Source organism: Anolis carolinensis, chromosome 4 (genome assembly GCF_035594765.1).
Source record: "Anolis carolinensis isolate JA03-04 chromosome 4, rAnoCar3.1.pri, whole genome shotgun sequence".
NCBI classification, from domain to species: Eukaryota; Metazoa; Chordata; class Lepidosauria; order Squamata; family Dactyloidae; genus Anolis; species Anolis carolinensis.
This window is the reverse complement of record NC_085844.1, coordinates 163068531-163090854: the sequence shown is the minus strand read 5'-3', so window position 1 is coordinate 163090854 and position 22324 is coordinate 163068531. Positions and strand designations below refer to the sequence as shown.

Sequence of the window (22324 nt, the reverse complement as noted above, 5' to 3'; positions counted from 1 at the left end):
TAATAGTCCCATTGTTGTTGTCTTGTCATTTTATACCGCACTTTATTGTCCATTCAACTATGAAATTTCCTTTCCCCATTTCGTAATACTCTGCACTTTGCCTGGGATCTACGACTTAGTCTCCTGTTTTTAATACTGTATCCTGCTTGTTGATTTTAATGATTGTTTTATTGATGTTGATGTTTTTTACTGGGATAATTGTTTTATTGCTTTGTTACTGTTATTTGTTTGTTTTATCGGGCCAGGCCCCATGTAAGCCGCCCCGAGTCCCTTCGGGGAGATGGGGCGGGGTATAAAAATAAAGTTGTTATTATTATTATTATTATTATTATTATTATTATTATTATTATTATTATTATTATTGTCTAATTAGGAGGTAACCAGTGTATGACCTACTATTGTTAGGTTATCTCTGTCCAGGAAAGGCAGCAGCTAGGACACCAGTTGAAGCTGGTGCCAAACACTCTGAGCCACAGAGCCCACTGATTAGGGATGGACCTAAGAGCACTCACAAACTACTATTTGTTCCTTTTGGAGCAGGATGCAACCTCATACAACCCATTTGTGGGCCTGAGAACCACCAATCCATAGAGCCTCTGTCTTACTGGTATCCAGCTTCAGTTTATTAACCCCCATCCCATCCATTACAACATCCAGACAATTATCCATTACCTGCAAAGTCTCAGCTGAGTTTAGTAAGAAATTGAGTTTAATAAGTTTGAGTCCAATGTTGTGCATAATATGGTATGGTTGGAAATGTTTACAGGTTCTCTGTATCATGACAAAAAGCTTATTTGCATACTGCATACAGGGTCTGGAGAACAAGCCCTATGAGGAGCGGCTTAAAGAGCTGGGCATGTTTAGCCTGCAGAAGAGAAGGCTGAGAGGAGACATGATAGCCATGTACAAATACGTGAAGGGAAGTCATAGGGAAGAGGGAGCAAGCTTGTTTTCTGCTGCCCTGCAGACTAGGACACGGAACAATGGCTTCAAACTACAGGAAAGGAGATTCCACTTGAACATCAGGAAGAACTTCCTCACTGTGAGAGCTGTTCGACAGTGGAACTCTCTCCCCGGGGCCGTGGTGGAGGCTCCTTCCTTGGAGGCTTTTAAGCAGAGGCTGGATGGCCATCTGTCGGGGGTGCTTTGAATGCGATTTCCTGCTTCTTAGCGGGGGGTTGGACTAGATGGCCCATGTGGTCTCTTCCAACTCTACTATTCTATGATTCTATGATTCTATGTCTAAGTTATGTTTCCCAAGTCTATTACCTCAGAGGCTAATACTATTTATTTTCTTATCATATCCTCATCAGGGACAGATGGTTCTTGAATATAATCAGATGCACCCACTGGGAGATTTTATGTCATTCCAGTAGAACAGACAAACTCGATAACTTTATCTGCCAGTAGAAAATTATTTCAGATGGTGTACCTGCAATTTGCCTTCCTCTTTCTGCTGTGCATAATAATTGATTAGCAGTAAATCAAACCAAGGTTCATCTTGTTCAGCATTCTCCTTCCGAACAGTAGTCCATCAGATGCCTCTAAAAAGTTCACAAACTGGGCAGCCTGTCTACCCCACAATCTGATAATTTATATCTTGCCTGACCAATAAATACAAATAAATACAACATTGCAAAACACAGAACACACAACTCCCATTTTCTTATCATCATTAACAACAGCAGTAACTACTGCTTCTCCTCTTTCCCCTTTCCCTTATCATCATAATGTTATTAACATATTTTAAATAATTATATACCCCTCTTCCACATTTGGTTAAGTTTGCTCACACTTTGTATTTAAAATAACACTATATGTAAAATACATCCTGTTTTTAAAAGTAATAAACATGAAAATAGTAGTCACATGCCACTTTCAGAGCTTTAACAGAAGTTTATTTATGCCACTTTGAACCTGTAAAAAAGCCTAGGTAGCATAGTGATTTGGTTTCCAGAGGCAATTGATTTAGATGCCAATGAATGGAACATAAAGAAATTGGGACTTTTGGAAGGAATCACAGTTCAATAATCTCCATGTATGAATCTGTCCAGGTCCTGAAATGCTCAGGAGAGGTCCTTCTCTCAGTCCCACTACCATTCCAATCCCAGTTGGAGGGAAAACGGGAGGACTGCATTTGAACTCTGGAACACCTTTCTGGTGGCAGATTAAAATCCTTTTATACTGGCAAGCTTTTAAAGCACGTTCTTGATCAAATAGCAAAAGAGCAGGTTAAGCTATCTATTTTTTTCTTTGCAAAGTTTCCTTCCTGTAGAATGTTTCATGTATTGAGACACATAAATGCATCTTATGGTCTAACCATGGCTTGTATCTATTCCATAGTCTTAATAAGGCACATTTCACAAAACTTTATCATGCCATAAATATCTGTGCCACCCAAACCTTAGGTCATGTCCTTCAAATTCCAATAATCTTTTATTTGCCAACACAATGTAATATTTCACAGGCACATGCTGGCAAATACAATTTAAAATCTTTCTCCTTTGTTTTGCTTCTTATAAACCTGTATTCATGGTTTGTTCCCTTGCCATATAAATTTCAATAGACCTCTTTACTCAGCTCTTTGCTGAAAGGTGATTTTGAAAAAGTCCTTTAAAAAGTAGTCCTTTCAAGCCGGTTTACTCCCAGGTTCTTGAACACACCGAAATAAGTTTTACAAAAGTATGGGGCTCATCATTGTGATGAGATAGCTTTTCTTCATTATATTTTATACAGAAATAGATTTTGTGATTCTTTTTGCCCATTTTCAGGTAGTGCATTTACACTGGTAATTTTGTTCTCTCTTGTCTTCATCCGAAATCACTTCATCATTAACATGTTGATTTGATCGGCAGAAGGGGATTTATGGACCCTCATAGGCAATCCCCTGAACTGTTTTTATTCCAGGGAACATATTTTCACCACCCTAAATACGTCTGGCCAGTTATCATCACATGTAGTATCTCCCCTGCAACAGATCACTTACAGAAGATGATTGAACTGCGATTCCTCCCAAAGGTCCCAAATTTTTTACATGCCCAGAAACAAACTGGCAGCCAGTGGAGTTGTTGCAAGAAGGAAATTGTATTCTCCTGTAGTTAGCCCAAGGTAACAATCTGGCTGCAGCTCTTTGGAACAGCTAAAGTTTCCGAGTATTCTTAAGAGGCAACCCCAAATGGACTCCATTAGAATAATCCAAGGCACATACCACCATGGCCAGATCTGGCATCTCCAGGAATGAGCTATATGCACAGAAGTGGAAAAATAAAATACTAGTGAATGAGGACTGACTTCTAAAATTGCTGGACCTGGTCAAAATGTTTAAATTAACAGAATTGATCAAAGAAAAATCACTGGTGGCATTTCTAAAAGACTGGGAACATTTAATTGACTTTTTGAAGGGAAAAGAAAATAATATGTAAACTACAAACTTGGGTAATTAATAGATTTGGTAAAGCTAAAGAAGTAAATGAATAGTAAGTATGATCGGAGAAGCTATTCTGTACAGTTCTGTATAATCATTGTTAAGAAGGTTGGAAGTCAAATGTAATTCCTTTCTCAATGCTCTTTGTTCTTAGATTTCTCAACTATTATGTTATTTTTCTGTTTGTATATTTTTGTTCGTTTTATTGTATTGGAAAACGTTTAATTTTTAAACTTATAAAGAATTCCAGAAACAAGGTACCATTATAGAGAAAGCGCTTTCAGATACAGAAAACTAGAAATGAATTGCAAAACTGATCTTATTAACCTCACAGATTCACATGGGAACTGTCATTTCTTCATATCTTTCTTTAACTTCCTTTTTTCAGAAAGTGACACAAGAACATTTGCCTTGCAAGTGTCAACACTATATTTAGGGTAGTCTGGAAGCTTCATGCCAATTTATCTCAGCTTTGCTACTACCCACAAAAGTTTTCAGGCCAAACATATACTACTTAATTTTTGATATTTTTGTTTATTTTGCTCAATTATTTTCTAGGTATTACTGTCTGGCAGCGGTTGCAGCTGTGCTGAAATATGTTGAGTTCATTCAAAATTCAGTGTATGCACCTAAGTCACTTAAGATTCGTTTCCATGGAAGTGAGCAAACAGCAATGATTGATTCAACATCAGCCCTAAATCTTGAATTAATAACTAACAACAGGGATCCTAGGTAAGATTTTTTTATTTCATATTTCTAACCTGTGGAGAAAGGAGAGAAGGGAATTAGATATTTGTAGTTAATGCATTGTTAAATATAAATGTATATGTGGTAAAGCACTGAAGTTTGTTTTTTCAAGTAAAAATATATTTAAGTCATTAGGATTTTTAAAGGAAGCTTGGAACGTGGACAGTCAGGGTTAGAGGCTTCATTTGATCCTTGTAAGTTGCACTGCCATCCTCTTCTTGGAACAGGAATTGATGTTCCAGTGACAGTCAATTTTCTGATGGGGGGTAAAACAGTGTTAAGTTGCGCCCCTAGAGTTATTTTATGGGTCTTAAAATTGGTTTAGGGGGTAAAGATTTAAAAGAAAAAAAATGGCTATTGGGACATTAGGAGGATTGTCAGGGTCTGGAAGAGACTCAACGAATAAGAATGACCTGCAGGGCAATCTATGGAACCAGCGGGCCACAAAATTGCCATCTTGACACAGCCTTTTGGGTTAGTGCCCATTATGAGGTCATTCTTTTTTAAAAAAATGTGAGGGGAAAAAATAAATATTTTTAGTTTTTAATTACCAGAAAGCGAATTAGTTTGATTACTTTTTGTCTCCTACTTTCTTTTTCTGATTTATCATTAATTTAAGTCCCAGTAAATTCAGTGGGTCATAGATGAGATTTGCATGGGATTGCCTGGTTAATCTCTGGCTTCTCAGCCTCCTTCTTGGAATGCTTTGTAAATCTTTGGGTCTATTTTCAAACTGCTGCAGCTAGTTGTCTGTGTTAATCTCTCTTCCTACCCCCACTGTAGACATAAATGGTAAATGTGGCAGTAGATTTAATATATTGCTAATGTAAATTCTTGTGAAATCAATTCTTACTTCACCCGATAAAACAAACAGTTCTGCCACACTTCCAGTTCTTGATAACATCTATGCAAATGATTAGCTAATTTTGTCTCATTTGTTCATGTTTTAATGACAATACTTTCATTTGTAACAGTCTAAGTAAATTATTTCCTTTTCACTGAGAAACCAAATTTACTCATCTGAACAAAGTTTTTGATGTATTTACAATCACATACTAATTGGCAAAATTCACAGTTTGGATCTTTAACCGCACATCTATACACTGGAAGTGTTCTATTATGCTAGGTGCTTGTTGTATAAATAATTGATGGATTCTCCCTTGTATGATAGCTGTTTGTTCATTACGAACAGGTTTAGAACAGTTTTTTCTAGTGGACCTTTCTGCACCTCCCCTCCCCAAGTTTTTCTGTGCTGAGAGTACTTGCTGTGAAAGGGTATTCAAACTATTCATAGCTGGCTCTGCATGAGACCTAGAATGAAGCAAACTAGATGCCATCTATCCCCATACCATTTAATCCATTAATATAGATGAATTCATTTTTAATAAGTATGCATAGATATAATGTGGTCTCATCCATTCACACCTTCCCCCATAACCAAAATAGTCATTTATTTAGAAGTAACTCCTTTCACCAAATTCTTTCAATGTCAATTAGAAATTTCTTCTTTGAAAAACTTTTGTGTCTTACCATTTCCCATTGAATGTTATTCATCTATAAAAATGAATAGAATAAACAAGAATAAATCAGCAGCAATAGTTGTCTACCGCCCCATAGAAACAGAGACGGGCACAGAAGGAAAAAAGATTTATTTATCACTAATATCAAATGTGATCAAATGGAAGCAGTAAAACAGACAGTACTCGAAAATAAGATGCCATTAGTGATGAGCACATGGCCCTCAAAAAACATCAATCGTCATTTGCTATGGAAGGCTCTGTTGGACTGGCTAGTGGTACAGGGTTTTTATTGTCAAAAAACCCTCCAAACAAATAAACCACAAATCAAGTTGGGGAATGCTATGTTAATGCAGAAAAAAACAGATTCCAGTGATTTAACAATTGTGCTATCTGGGGTTATAACAAATGAGTGCATAAAGGATGGCAAATCCAAAGAAAATAGTTAGTATAGAGATTATCAAGGTACTGTGCGCTAGTAGAGTCACTGGATTGACCACAAGACAGGAATATGCTTTGTGTGGAGGTGAAATGGGCAGGGGAACTATTATAAAATCTGGTGGGAAGTCCTCTATGTGCTGATCTGCACAAATGGAAGGAAGTGTAACTTGTGCATATATTAGCTGTTGTAAAAACAGATTTATGTAATAATGTCAATATTTGCCTTGCCTTTTGGCAACTTTGTTTTGTGAGATTATTTTTCAAATGTGTGCTGTCTTCAAAGGAATGGTCACACTCTTTTTGGCGTTCTAAATTATACTAAAACACCAGGGGGAAGCAGAAGACTTAGGTCTAATATTCTAGAGCCTCTGGTTGATGCGGATACCATTAACACAAGATTGGATTCTGTTCAAGAACTTCTTCAGAATGAGGAATTCTTTTTTGGTCTTCAGTCAGGTAATCTGATATTGCTGTATAAAAGAAATAAAATTATTATTATATTAAGTAATATAATAATAATAATAATAATAATAATAATAATAATAATAATAATAATATTTTTCAAGGCAGGGCACAACATAGTCAAACGCATCTATGAAATCACATGTTAAAACATAGTTGATATGAAACTATAAAAGCATATATTAAAATACTAACAAAAGTTAGCATTTAACAAAAGTTAAAACACCATAAACATAAAATATGATTTAAAAGTCATAAGTAAAACTGTCTGGGTAGGCCTGCTGAAAGAGATAGGTCTTCAATTGTGTTTTAAATGGCAACAGCTCATATAGGAATTGGTTAAAACAGAGGTTCTCAAACTTTTTCAGCTGCTGAGCCCTTTTTGAAGTTAAAGTTTCTTGTGAAATCCCAAGAAATATATATAATGTATCTATAACTGGCATGGGCAAACTTTTGAAAAACAATTTTAACCAACATAAATTTAACAGTATTTCAGTGGAAGACCCCAGGGGCCATCCAGTCCAACCCCCTTCTGCCATTCAGGAAAAGCACAATCAAAGCACCCCCTGAGCACTGGGAGGGAAATAAGGGTTTGGAAGCAAAGAAGGCAGGAAGGCGGGTCTGGGCATTGAGAAAAAGAACCTGGGCAGTGAGAGACACTGAAGAGAAAGGGTCTGTGCCCCGAGAGGATCCTGCTGTTGCAGTTTTGGCAGCTCCAAACGTTTAATTTCTCTGCTTTTCTCAGGAGGAGTAGGAGAAGGAGGAAAGAGGAGGTGGTGGCAAGCAACATGGTGCCACGGAGCTCCTCACTATCTGTCCCCAAGGGCTCCACGGTGCACAGTTTGAGAACCTCTGGGTTAAAGTATCACATTTATGTTTTCCATACCTGTTGAGAAGATGAATGCATAATTCAATCATTCTCAGTTTATTACTATACTTTAAATCAAATACAAAAGATTATGATTAGATCATTAGAAATATATTTATGGAAACTTTCTGTGGGCACAGGATCACTAAATTTGACTTGAGCAGAAAAATGACAGTGAGAAAATGGTGATCAAGTCTTCCTCCTTAAACCATTTCTGCAAACAAGATTTACAATATGATTCTATATATGTAAAAGTAAGCCCATTCAATCATTTGGATACAGAATTATAACATTACTGTATGAAGGGGGAAAATCAGGTATAAATGCTGTACTCATATCGCTCCTATACCACTCTATTCTGCTATAGTTATGTGTTTCATGGAATACCATGTCTCTTTCTGGGCACCACAGTTCAAGAAAGATATTAACAAACAGAACCAGCCCAGAAGAGGACAACCCAAATGGTAAAAGGTCTGGAAACTATGCCCTATGAGAAGTGTCTTAAGGAGTTGGATCTGTATATCTAATTGAAATTTCATGAATTAAAAATAGAAACTAGTTCAGGAAAGGGCAACCCAAATGGTAAAAGGTCTGGAAACTAACAACAACAACAACAACAACAACAACAACAACAACAAACTTGATTTGAATTCTGTCCTATCTCCCCAAGGGGACTCAGGGCAGATTCCAACATACAATGGCAAACATTCAATGCCTCCGTAACTAAAACTAAAAGTATACTATACTATAAACTCTATATTGATTTGATATTAATATTAAATGCAGTAATTAAAAGCTAATAAGAATAATAAAAGCAAACTTAATGTAACACAGTTGTACTGTGTTATAAAAACAGCGTTTTTATTTAAAGTATTGCTTCTTTGATTTTTTTTTTTGCCCGCTGCTTGAGTTCCAGTTAACTGAGAGTTGGATGTAGTTACAGTTATCAATTTTACTGCTTCCAAAGTCTGAATCTGTTCAGCTGAAAAGTCTAGGGAGATAACACACCACCTTCCCTGGACAGTGCTAATCAGTTAAGCTGGGGATTAATTAGTTGGTCTTCTTTGTAATGCCCTCCTAGTCCCATTTAGGTTTGCTCTATCTCTCCCAGGTATAACAGTGTGATTAAATTCAGTACATTGACATTAATTTTTATTGATTGAGATTAATGAGATTTGCTTGACTTCTTTCTAGTCATTTCAAGATTCCTGGACACTGAACAACTGCTTTCAGTTTTAGTTCAAATTCCAAAACAGGATACGGTATGTATCTTTTAATTTATACTAAACTACCTGTGCCCGGCCACGCGTTGCTGTGGCAAAGTGGTGGTGGTATTGGTTAAAAATTGTTGTGTAATTTTTATTTGATGTTATTTGTATTTTTTAATTAATTTTATTGTAAGTTATCTTTTTATTTATTATATTTTATTATTTTCTTGTATAATTTTTAGTTATTTTTTTGTTATTATGGTATTTTATTGTATTAATTTTTTAGTGTTTTTAATTTTTTAGTGTTTTTTATTATTTTTTATTGGGTTGCTAGGAGACCAAGTTGGAGGAGCTTAGCCTTCTAACTGGCAGTAATTGGATAAAAGCAATTATTCCTCTCTCTCTAATTAGGACTTTATTTTTCTTTTCTTTTTGTTGTATAAACCTAGAGCCATGGATGATGGGTTGTGTCATCAAATTTTGAGGTTGGGGGGCCTGTAGTTTTGTTGTTTTGTGGGTCGCCGTGATGCCATCACTCTTTTATATATATAGTAGCTGGTTTCTGATTATTCACTTTATTGTGTTTATTGTGGGGAAATCTGAACCTTGAATGATATCTGTCTAATTCACAGTTGGTAGCATATGTATTTTTCATGTTAAATTTGTGTATTTTTATTTCTTAAAGAGGAATCTTTAGATAGAGGAATTCCACATGTTCACAGATTGCTGGATATCCACATTAAATTTATAAGATATTGGAATATAGTGTCATTCTTCATGAATGTACTGCAGCCTTAGAGACTGTACATTATTCTTTTTTCAAGGTATTTTGGGCATGCTTTATTGGTTGTAACAATCTACACAATGTACTTAACTTTAACTATTATAAACAGATATTCTATTCAAAATAGCTAAATTTTAATGTAATTTTATGTATTACAATGCCTTTATGAGCTGCTATAAATTGAAAGGTAGGATGTAAATTATAAATTTTTTTAGTAATGTAGTATCTTAATTTTTATGAGCTGGCACAGATATGTTTTTGTAAGTGGAAAGGTAGAATATAAATTATGTAGAAAAGACCAATAATGCATCTTGAGATTTTTTTAAAATTTTAACTAGAAACAAGTATTTTCAATGTTATGAACCTGAAGCATTACTGTTCCTTGAAAACATTTACATACTTAGCAATCATATGCTGATTCTCAATGGGTATGCTAGCAGTATGTCTTAGTTTTCATGTCATTAAGCTAAACAATTTATTAAAATAAACCATTTTGAATATGTTAACAAATATGATAAGACCTACAAGGAACTAATAATATAACAGATAAGAAATGATTAACTTGCCCTCTGTAGCAGTATAGTTATATAGTAATCCGATTGCAAAGGTACGGATCTAGGTGATTAGACTGTTGTTGATCTACATGGAACAATATATTGGGAAGATTCTTATTTCATTCTACCTCTAGTTTGTGAAAGAAGTTGGGGAAGCTGTTGGGTGCCAAGAGTTATATACTTTACAGTGGTTGGTGCTATTTAACGGCCCCTATGATAGCCATACCACTCTGATGGCTGAAAGTGAGGAGGAGCTGAAGAGCCTTATCACCAATGTGAAAGAAGAAAGTGCAAAAGCCAGGCTGCAGTTAAACATCAAGAAAACCAAGATCATGGCAACCACACCTATTGATAACTGGTAAATAGAGGGAGAAAATGTGGAGGCAGTGGCAGACTTTATATTTCTAGGTGTGAAAATACTGCAGATGCAGACTGCACCCAGGAAATCAGAAGATGTTTACTTCTTGGGAGGAAAGCAATGGCCAACCTCGATAAAATAGTAAAAAGCAGAGACATCACACTGGCAACGAAGATCTGCATAGTGAAAGCAATGGTATTCCCCATAGTAACCTATCGATGTGAGAGCTGGACCATAAGGAAGGCTGAGCGAAGGAAGATAGATGCCTTTGAACTTTGGTGCTGGAGGAAAATCCTGAGAGTGCCTTGGACCACAAGAAGATCCAACCAATCCATCCTCCAGGAAATAATGCCCAGCTGCTCACTGGAGGGAAGGATACTAAAGGCAAAGATGAAGTATTTTGGCCACATCATGAGAAGACAGGAAAGCTTGGAAAAGATTATGATGCTGGGGAAAATGCAAGGAAAAAGGAAGAGGGGCTGACCAAGGGCAAGATGGATGTATGGAATCCTTGAAGTGACTGGCATGAACTTGAAGGAACTGGGGGCAGCGACGGCCGACAGGGAGCTCTGGCATGGACTGGTCCATGAGGTCACAAAGAGTCGGAAACGACTGTGTGAATGAAGAAGAATAATGATAGCCATAGGACCATCCTACTTTTGTAGCAGAAGTAAACAAACGGAATCCTGCACTGCAGTATTGCAGTATCTCCCCCAGCTCTAATAAGAATGTTTTCGGAGTTTCACCTACCGTGAAACTACAAGGCCATTAATGGATCACAGAGAATGGAGGAATATCTGGGAGACAGGTCCCTTTTGTTCCTTTTCTCTTAAAATAGCCCTTTTCTATTTTATCCTCTTGAAACATTTTTTATCTTGTGTACATGGTAATGGATGCAATGTTTTTAATTGCATCGGTGACACACTCCTTTCAGTTTGCTCTTTTGGGATTCTAAACTGTTATAGAATCATAGAATCATAGAATAGTAGAGTTGGAAGAGACCTCATGGGCCATCCAGTCCAACCCCCTGCCAAGAAGCAGGAAATCGCATTCAAAGCACCCCCGACAGATGGCCATCCAGCCTCTGCTTAAAAGCCTCCAAAGAAGGAGCCTCCACCACAGTCCGGGGGAGAGAGTTCCACTGCCGAACAGCTCTCACAGTGAGGAAGTTCTTCCTGATATTCAGGTGGAATCTCCTTTCCTGTAGTCTGAAGCCATTGTTCCGTGTCCTAGTCTGCAGGGAAGCAGAAAACAAGCTTTCCTCCTCCTCCCTATGACTTCCCTTCACGTATTTGTATATGGCTATCATGTCTCCTCTCAGCCTTCTCTTCTGCAGGCTAAACATGCCTTGTTCTTTAAGCTGCTCCTCATAGGGCTTGTTCTCCAGACCCTTAATCATTTTAGTTGCCCTCCTCTGGACGCTTCCCAGCTTGTCAACATCTCCCTTCAATTGCGGTGCCTAGAATTGGACACAGTATTCCAGGTATGGTCTGACCAAGGCAGAATAGAGGGGTAGCATGACTTCCCTGGATCTAGATGCTATACCCCTATTTATGCAGGCCAGAATCCCATTGGCTTTTTTCGCTGCCGCAACACATTGTTGGCTCATGTTTAACTTGTTGTCCACGAGGACTCCAAAATCTTTTTCACATGTACTGCTCTCGAGCCAGGCATCCCCCATTCTGTATCTTTGCATTCCATTTTTTCTGCCGAAGTGAAGTATCTTGCATTTGTCCCTGTTGAACTTCATTTTGTTAGTTTTGGCCCATCTCTCTAGTCCGTCAAGATGGTTTTGAATTCTGCTCCTATCTTCTGGAGTGTTAGCTATCCCTCCCAGTTTGGTGTCATCTGCAAACTTGATGATTGTGCCTTCTAACCCTTCGTCTAAGTCGTTAATAAAGATATTGAACAGAACCGGGCCCAGGACAGAGCCCTGCGGCGCTCCACTCATGACTTCTTTCCAAGATGAAGACGACGCATTGGTGAGCACCCTTTGGGTTCGTTCGCTTAGCCAATTAGAGCTCCACCTAACCGTAGTTTTGTCTAGCCCACATTTTACTAGTTTGTTTGCCAGAAGGTCGTGGGGGTCTTTGTCGAAGGCCTTACTGAAATCCAGGTAGGCTACATCCATGGCGTTCCCTGTATCAGCCCAACTCGTAACTCTATCGAAAAAAGAGATCCATTATCCTGTCACCTACCATTATTTAACTTATCTGTTTCCCTTATTTTTTTATTGATACCTTTGACATTCCAAGATGCTCACAAGGCCTTTTCAATCAACCTAAAAATAAATATTTTTCATTTATAATTTACAAATGAATGTAGTTCTGTTTACTTGTATACTACCCCAAGTATGAAAAAAACCCCTCATTTTTGTGTGGCTCTGCATGATTTCAAGTGGGAAAAAGAGAGAATCACACAGGTTTGCAACAATAAAGGTTTAATGGCCTAGTATTCCTATATGACACAGTGCTGTGCACTTAACTATCCCTAAGGAAAATCTTTTGAGCTGTGTTGGGTTATTAAACATCTAATGTTGTTGACCTTAGAGGCAGCATCTCTTTATCTGTGTGTTATTGACACATTCTACTTGGCTTTCTATTTTGCTTCAAAATTGACCTTTTAGAATCACTTCATATCAAGGTTAGAATCATTATACTGCAGTGGTGCCAACTCCATGAGAGAAACAGTGAGTGGTTCGGTAGGGAAAAGAAGCAAGTTAACATTTCCTTACAGGAGAAATATGGGTTACAACTGAGACACAGATAATAATAGTAGCAAACTCGAGAAAATCTAGGCCATATTATATTAAAGCATGATAAATTATATACCTTCTCTGCTTTCTAACAGTTTAATGCATCTGAATCGAAGATAACAAATTTAATTTATCTGAAGCACACCCTGGAACTTGTGGAGCCTTTGAAGGTATCATATTCTTTTTTAAATACCAATTACTGTTATCATTAGACCCTAGGGATCTCAAACATGAGGCTTTTATAACCCTTAATACCCTGCAATAGGAAATTGCTATCCTATCTACTGCATTTCAGTGCCACCATCATAGAGGATCAGACATGGGACACTATCACACTGTATAATTTTAGCAGTATAATTCCACTGCATCCTGTGGGCATTGTAGTTTTATGAGACAACAGAGCCCTCTGGCTGAAATCACTAAATAGCCCTACATAAACTGCAATTCTCAGGATTCCATAGAATAAAACCATGGCAACTGAAGTGAAATCATAGCTATTAACTGTCTAGCATGTTAACCCCCATGGAATTGACGGTATTGACTTATAGAAGGACAGCAGGAAAAAATGAAAATTCTGGCGAAAATAGACAGCAGTTTGAAAAGAGAAAGACTGCATAACAGATTGATTGATTCAATCAAGAAAGCTGTAGCTCTGCATTTATAAGATCTGAGCAGGGCTGTAGATGACTGGGCTTGTTGGAAGTGTGTCTTTCACAGAGTCAGATTGAGTTGAAGCCAACTTAATGACAAATAAAATTTTTAAATGTTTGCATTTTTCTCTGACATTAATTACATTGTATAATGACAGTCCTGCGGTGGCTTACTGGTTGTATGTTATTTTAGGATTTTTTTTTCATTATTTCTCAATCTGCCAATGATCCAAAATCAATCAAGAAGTAAATAAGGCATGTATTGGGACAGATCAGCTTTTCAGTGAATGGGATGCACTTAGCACATAAACTGGGCAAAGATACTCCTTGGCATATGCCTCTCAACATTAAGTCTTCCAGGAGTAATGCACTCACTAAGAGTATTTCCAAACTGTGAACCTGGTCTTTTGGTTGTAAACTCAAGATTCAAGATTACTGTATAGCAATCCTGTTAATTTATCTGAGAGGAAACATAACTGAAATGGAAAGAACTTACTTCTGAATAAATATGGATGCAGCTGTGCTTTATGAGAACTATAGAGTTCATTAAGCTTTGTATACATTTTACAATATAAAATTTTCATGTTAATTTCAACAGGATGCTTTGAAAGTCTATAAGACACCATTGTTAAAGGCTTATTATAGTTCCTTGGAGGATAAAAGGTACAGTATTATAAATATAATATTGTCTTGAGTACTATTGCTGGTGTCTTCTATTATATATTTTATTAAAATTTACTTGAATTTTATTGCATTAATTATTACTGCACTGATATATATTTTACCATCAGTATTATGGACAGTGAATATTAGTACTATTTTCAGAAGTCTTTCTATCTCTACGTAATAAAAGAAAATTATATTAAATGAAATTCACAGTTGCTCACTTTAATTAAACCATTTTATTGATATTCTAAACCAGGGGTCCTCAAACTTTCAAAGCAGAGGGCCGGTCCACAATCCTTCAGACTGTTGAGGGGCCGAATTATCATTTGGGGGGGGGGGGAAATGAACAAATTCCTATGCACACTGCACATATCTTATCTGTAGTGCAAAACAACAATAATAACAATGAAAGAACAATACAATATTTAAAAATGAAAACAATTTTAACCAACATAAACCTATCAGGATTTCAATGGGAAGTGTGGGCCTGCTTCTGGCCAATGAGATAGTCAGGTTAATTAGGATTGTTGTTGTTGTGAGTCTTCAAGTCATTTCAGACTTTGGGCGAGCTTAAGTCCAAAATGATTTATGTATTCATTTACTATATTTATTTACTACATTTATATCCCACCCTTCTCACCCCGAAGGGAACTCAGAGCAGCTGTATGTACATACAATATATTATATTATTAGCATAGCACAATATTAGCATTATATTGAACTATACCACTATACTGTAATATTATATCTATATATATAAAAGGGTAATGAAATTTCGGCCTAGGACAAAACAACAAAACTACACATCCCAGAAACACTAAACTTGGCAGCACAACCCCTCATCCATGCCTCTACGTTCATACAACAAAAATAAAATAAAAATAAAGTCCTAATTAGAGGGAGAGGAATAATTGTTTTTATCCAATTGCTGCCAGTTAAAAGGCTAAGCTCCACCCACTTGGTCTCCTAGCAACCCATGAAGCCCAGGGGACAGGTAGAGTTAGGCCTCACTTAGGCCTCTTCCACACTGCCTATAAAATACATCTGATTATCTGACTCAAGGCCCTTCCACACAGCTATATAACCCATTTATAATCTTATATGACTGCTTTGAACTGGATTATCTTGACTCCACACTGCCATATAATCCACTTCAGCGTGCAGTCGGACACAACTGGACTTAATGTCAGGAGAAAACCTTTACCCTTTACCTTAACTACCACCAATTCCTCAATACTTTATTTCCCATACCACCATACTTCGCCACAGCAACGCGTGGCTGGGCACAGCTAGTGCAATATATAACATATAATTAATATATGATATTATTATTATTAGTATTATATTGTATAAAATGATAATATTATTATCAATATCATATGTATATCATAGAATCATAGAATAGTAGAGTTGGAAGAGACCTCATGGGCCATCCAGTCCAATCCCATTCTGCCAAGAAGCAGGAAATCTCATTCAAAGCACCCCCGACAGATGGCCATCCAACCTCTGCTTAAAAGCCTCCAAAGAAGGAGCTTCCACCACACTCCGCGGCAGAGAGTTCCACTGCCGAACAGCCCTCACTGTGAGGAAGTTCTTCCTAATGTTCAGGTGGAATCTCCTATACAATATATTATATTATTAGAACGGATATAAAAATATTATATTATAAATGAGGGCGGGGGCCAGGTAAATGACCTTGGAGGGCCGCATCCGGCCCCCGGGCCTTAGTTTGGGGACCCCTGTTCTAAACCTAAATAAGTACTATTCAGTAAGTAAACTAATTGATTTACATGGAATTTTGTTTAAACAATAAAGTCTGACAAAATATTTCTCATTAGTCTTGATGAGTCTTTTTAACTGAAAAATGTCCCTGGCTTTGTAATGCTGTCTAAAATAACTTTAGATATGAATGTGCGGTTATAACAACACGTTTATCACATCTCTATATACAGTAGAGTCTCACTTATCCAAGCTAAGCGGGCCGGCAGAAGCTTGGATAAGCGAATATCTTGGATAATAAGGAGGGATTAAGGAAAAGCCTATTAAACATCAAATTAGGTTATGATTTTACAAATTAAGCATCAAAACATCATGTTTTACAACAAATTTGACAGAAAAAGCAGTTCAGTACGCAGTAATGTTATGTTGTAATTACTGTATTTGCAAATTTAGCACCAAAATATCACGATATATTGAAAACATTGACTACAAAAATGGCTTGGATAATCCAGAAACTTGGATAAGTGAGGCTTGGATAAGTGAGACTCTACTGTAATATAGATATATATAACAGTTATTAACCTATGTAAAATAACATTTCTACAATTCTGTATAATTGTTTTAGATTTGGAATCATACTTGAAAAGATTAAAACTGTCATTAATGATGATACAAGATATACAAAAGGATGTTTGAACATGAGAACTCAGAAATGTTACGCAGTAAAGCCTAATATCAATGAATTTCTTGACATAGCACGAAGAACATACACTGAAATTGTGGATGATATTGCAGGTACCTTATTACTTATTACTTAAATGTTTATTCTCAGATATGAAATAATGCATATAATTTGCAAAAATAATACATTTCAGATACAGAAATTAGGAATTCTCCTGAGAGTGGGCTGCTCATTACTTTACAGAAAGTTTGTTCTTTTCCAATATCTGAACAGCTTCACATTTCTGAATACTAGCTGGATTACAGGTTTATTGGAGGCATGTTCAGTTATGCTACTGGCTACAGCAATATGGACAACTATCTTATCTTTCAGGGGGTATTTTTCTACTGGTTCTCATGACTTGCAAAGGAGGAAATTCTCCCCTCTCTTTCCTCCGAGCGAGTCATGAAGCCCTTCAGAAGGATAGTGGACTCCTGAGGATAAAATAGGTGTCCATTTTTATTATTATAGCCAGCAGTGACATAGGGGGAGGGGGCAAGAGGGAGCAGCCACCTGAGCCTAGCATGATGGCTGTTTGGACTATATCTAACATGGGGGAGAACCTGACCTCTGCTATAGGAGTTGGATTTTTCCTAAGTTATTTTAACCCAGTGTAGAACTTCATTGAAATGGCCTTTCCCCGAGTTAAGCTGGGTCACCCTGTTGTGGTGTTTAGGCTGTCAGGGTATTGTGTATTGTGAAATGTTAAAATCAATCTGGGTTATTTGAAATGCCTTATATGTTTGTTTTTCGGCAAGGCATTTCCAGCAGTTATGGAGTTAATGAGAGTCTGCTATGATTGACGTATCACAGGACCAATGGGGTCAAGTTTGTTTTGACCGGGACTTACTTTCTTGTTCCTGTGGAATGCAGAGGAGTTTCCTTAGTAGAGCGGAGAACAGCGTTGAGCAGTGTGTTGTGTGCATGCATGAGTCGCTTCGGCGAGCACTCATGGAGAGAAGGACTGATTTGCTCTGTTTGTATATAGAAATGTAAATAAAAGTTTATTGCCGTTGGATTTCCAACCGAAACCTCGACTGCTGGAGTGTGTTTGTCCAGTGCTGTTTTTCCACACCGGGAGACAGTCTGGAGAGAAGGAGGTGAAGTCCGGGATGGTGAATTTTTGGATTTCACTCTGCTACCCATCACCCCCACTGACATAGGCGCTGCAAGGCTGATCCAACTATATGTGCCCTTTGTTGTCAAGCCATGTCAAGTTCTGTTCTTCAGGGTATTTTGTCTTATTTTTTCTACTCATTTTACAAACATTGAAATAAAAAATGAGTTTTTAAAATATTATTGGTTTCACTTTTCTTGATACATCTTCTGGAAATGGATCCATTATGCATTAGAAATGTCAAGATTTTCCCTGAAACAATTAGGAATTTTTTTGTGCATATAATGCATTTGATTTTGTAATATAAAAATGTTTCTTTTTTACATCTTGCTATTAAGGAATGATAACACAGCTTGCAGAAAAATATAGCCTTCCTTTGAAAACAAGTTTTAGTTCGGCTCGAGGATTTTTTATTCAAATGACTGCTGACTGTGCAGCAATACACAACGGTCAGCTTCCTTCAGAATTTACCAAGGTACATATTTTGGAGATGTTTCTTCTGAAATCTGTTATACTTAATTTAGTTACATTATTTTCATTTCTCCATCACAAGGCTTTGACATTATGTTTTACAGTGATGAAACGAAAAAGTGTAAAAATAGTTTTTAATACGTTGGGTTCTTTAAAACATTTAATACATACACCACAAGCATTTCTTGTAGTGATAGAGTGATAATGTTATTCTTGTACAATACTACTGGAGAAGTTGCATGTTATGGGATGCCATGGATAATGCAGGAATGAGTACACATCGTTTAAGCATGGATAACTTGATGTCTTTAAGGTAGAAGAAAAGGATAGCAAATATCTCAATCTACATATGTATTAGAGAGTAACACAGTAAAATAGATAATTTGAATTATAAAGACTATAGGTATCAGAACAATGGCCACAGAACGACCTCTAATGTACTTAGATAGAAAATCAGAGGAAAAGATTTTCAGAGCTGTTTTCAGCTGTAAAGCTATACAATTCTAGAATGATCTCCCTAGAATATTTGTGAGACTAAAAAAAAAGTTTTGTTAATATTTATGAATTATACATCGCGTTTCCCTGTTACTTGAAGTTGCTGTGTAGAGCTTCACCTTGAAGTTTTCAGGCAGCCAAATACATAACTTGAGGTGAACATACATGATTCGAGGAGTGAAACCTTCCATTCAGTTCTTTGACCACACCTAGAATATCAAAAATAATTCTTATTTTAGTGTGAAGCCTTGTCAGCTAAGCCAGCCTCTCCCTCCCTTTTATGAGTTTTATTTTTCTTTGAGTTTTGCATTTTGTTTTCCTCTTTTGTCACTCTGAGCAAGCATAGTCTTCTTTGAAAAAGTGTAAAGATTTGCATCCTTTTCTGATCTCGGCTTGTGGAATACTGGCGATGTTAGGACTTAGCTGGATGGTCTTGTCCTTGTACAAGACCTGGATAAGAATGTTTTTCTTTATAACCTCCAAATTTATACTTGGATATTATACAGTGTTACTATCACTGCATACACATATTTTAAATTTGTATCTATGCTTTCTTACTAAATTGGACAGAATTAAGTAATACAGCAATTTCTCTCATGTTTTTCAAATTACACTCACTTAGTTTTCAGAGGTTTTATTTGTGCTTATGTAGCATATTTTATTGTTTGGTTTGAATTTTCTCTACAGATAACTAAAATGAAAAATGTATATAACTTTACATCACCAGATTTAATGAAAATGAATGAAAGATGCCAAGAGTCTTTGAGAGAAATATATCACATGACCTACTTGTAAGAATACCTCCAACATTTTCATTTTTCCCCTAGGTAAATTTGTTGACATAAATCCAATTTCTGGTTTTAGCAAGAGCGGGCACATTGAATTAAGGGGCTCAGTAATGGAGTCAGTGGATCTTCTCTGGCATGAAATAGCGATTGGATTTAGGCTATTGTACTAAATACGCTAGGTTTTGACACCTTTGGGCCTGTGTTCATGGGTCTCATTCTCACTAGTTTGTGTATATATTTGGAGATAACTAAACAGCAAAATGACTGCTGCACATAAACATTACAGCTTTTGATGTATGCGTTTAGTTTGGTATTCCCAGAAAATGTTTCTCAGTAGTGCCATCTGCCAGCAAACTCATTATTGCTGCAGGCTCAAGATCTTCAACCCAAAAGGCACCTTAGTATGATCCTGTGTAATCTATACCAGCTGTCCCTTTAATGGATATTTTTTAGCATGGGAGCCAAGAAAGAACAGCCTCTGATGTATGTGTTTAGGCAGAAGCTTAAATTCCATTCAATACTCACTTATATATATGAAAACGCCTGAAGAAGCTGACCATAGGTCCACTATCTTGATGATTGCAGGAAGGTCACAGGCAGGTCACATAGCAACAAGAACTGTTTCCCCAAAGCAAGTGTTATCCTGTGGTATATTCCTTGATGTGGATATTATTCCAAAGGAAAAAAATATATGTTTACCTGCTAGTAGAAGTAAGGAATGGAAGGGGCCAACTTAGCTTCCTGTGGGAGAGAAATGGGAGCTGCTTCTTCCAACAATTCTAAAGCAGCTCACAACATAGATTAAATTGTACTGCTATCTGATTTTGTAACTAAAAGGAAAAAGGGGAATTCTTTTCCTTCTTCCCCACACACTATGCAGATTTATATACACTTCACTGCATCTGTTTTCTAAACTAAAAAATTCCAAACACTTTACCCTGCCCTTTATCATTTGGCTGCCCCTTTTTTCTACATCTTTTGTGGATCTACAAAAGCTATGTTGAAGTCTACATATCAAACATCCACTCCTTATTCAGGTGTCACTGAACCCTGCTCTAAATAAAATGGTGGTTTTATTTTCAACCTTCCTTAAATTCCAAATGTGGAATTTGTTTTTCCCCCACCATAGCTGTACAGTGAATTGCTGTTTTCACTGAGCTATCTACCATGACTTCAGAAAGTCTTGTTAATGATCAAGAGGTATTCTGGAGTCTTTGGGTCCATCTCTACATGCTACCTATGCCAGAGCTGATCCAGAGTTAGGTTTTCCAAATCAGCCTTCAATTCAGCTTGGCAGCTGGAGGGTACTTACATAGCACATCACTAAGCCATCCGGACAGTGAGAAAGAGTCTGCATGACCCATTGGTCCGAACTCAGTTCAATGCCACTGGACAAGCTACCCTTACCACCACCATCCTGTCTTTGAAACATGAGAGCCACTAGGAGGAGTGGAAATGGGAAAGAGGGATCCCCCCCTTTGCTCCCTTATTTCTTTGGCTGGTTTGACATGCCAGCTAGCATCAGTCCTTGTGAAAAGCGATGACCAGCAGTTTAGTGCTCTATGGTCACCACTACAATGAGGACATGATGATTACGGTTAGTGACCTGGACATGGCCTAACTACACATCTCCAACGTGCAGGCAAGCTCCAAAGCTTTGTGGAAGCTTCAGGGCATCCCCCAGTGTTGAGTAACTCAGGATAAAGCTGCATTAAGTGCAAATCAGCCTTGTATGTCATATGGATGCTACAGATCAATTCACCTGTGCCATGCCTCATTTGGATTATATAAATAAGGCCTTGGCTTATAAATAGTGTTAGGTAAACCTAACAGAGAACACCTTAAAGTTGAATTGAATCCTCAAGTTCCCAAATGCGTATTCCATCATTAAATAGCTTGTGTCAGATTATTTTCCCCCAAATATTCTTTATAATGGCATTTAAGAATCATTGGTTTTCTCCTTAATGTAGAATAATCATGAACAACATAGAACTAATGAAGTTCGCTAGATGAAAAAAGCTCCTATGAACATGGACACTGTTTATTCATTTATTTTCAATATCTCTGTAGCACTTTCTTGAAGTGGATCTTGAACTGTTTTATAGAACCAAATTTAATAACTAATTTGTCTCAAAATTAATCCAATAATTAATCACTTTCTATCTTGCCATCGCTAAAAGTTTTCTAGTATTGACATAAACAAGTTATATAAAATGAGTGATTTTGCTATTATATGTTTATTAAAAGTAGTTTTGGAATATAGCTGATATTTACAGGAGTTGTAAGGAACTCACACTTTTTATTTAATATTTTGTAAATTGCTTTGAGCAATAAAACATTGTACTCCTATGTGTTTTCAGGATAGTATGTAAACTACTGAGTGAAATCTATGAACATATTCATTGCCTCTACAAACTCTCTGACACTGTATCAATGCTAGATATGTTGCAGTCATTTGCCCATGCTTGCACACTTTCTGACTATGGTAAGTATTATTACATAGGGAAAAATACCGTTTATTACAGTTTATTTCCTGAAATTACCAATTAATCCATTTAGAATACCTAATGATGTTAACA

General features: G+C 36.9%; 1 protein-coding gene across 4 annotated transcripts in view; it reads left to right on the top strand.

Moving 5' to 3' along the window:
- The window catches only part of msh4 (mutS homolog 4), a 55447-nt gene that overhangs the window by 21689 nt on the left and 11434 nt on the right, over positions 1 to 22324 (top strand). For 3 of the 4 annotated variants that reach the window (XR_010005379.1, XM_062978135.1, XM_008114112.3), the window contains exons 6-14: positions 3983 to 4156; positions 6413 to 6585; positions 8654 to 8721; positions 13214 to 13288; positions 14367 to 14431; positions 16779 to 16948; positions 18330 to 18466; positions 19645 to 19748; positions 22106 to 22230. Coding sequence is in view for 3 of the 4 variants with exons in the window: in XM_062978135.1 (XP_062834205.1) it covers positions 3983 to 4156; positions 6413 to 6585; positions 8654 to 8721; positions 13214 to 13288; positions 14367 to 14431; positions 16779 to 16948; positions 18330 to 18466; positions 19645 to 19748; positions 22106 to 22230 (1091 nt within the window). In the remaining variant the exon portion in view is untranslated. The remainder of the gene's footprint in view (positions 1 to 3982; positions 4157 to 6412; positions 6586 to 8653; positions 8722 to 13213; positions 13289 to 14366; positions 14432 to 16778; positions 16949 to 18329; positions 18467 to 19644; positions 19749 to 22105; positions 22231 to 22324) is intronic. The other variant, XM_062978137.1, reaches the window with a different exon arrangement.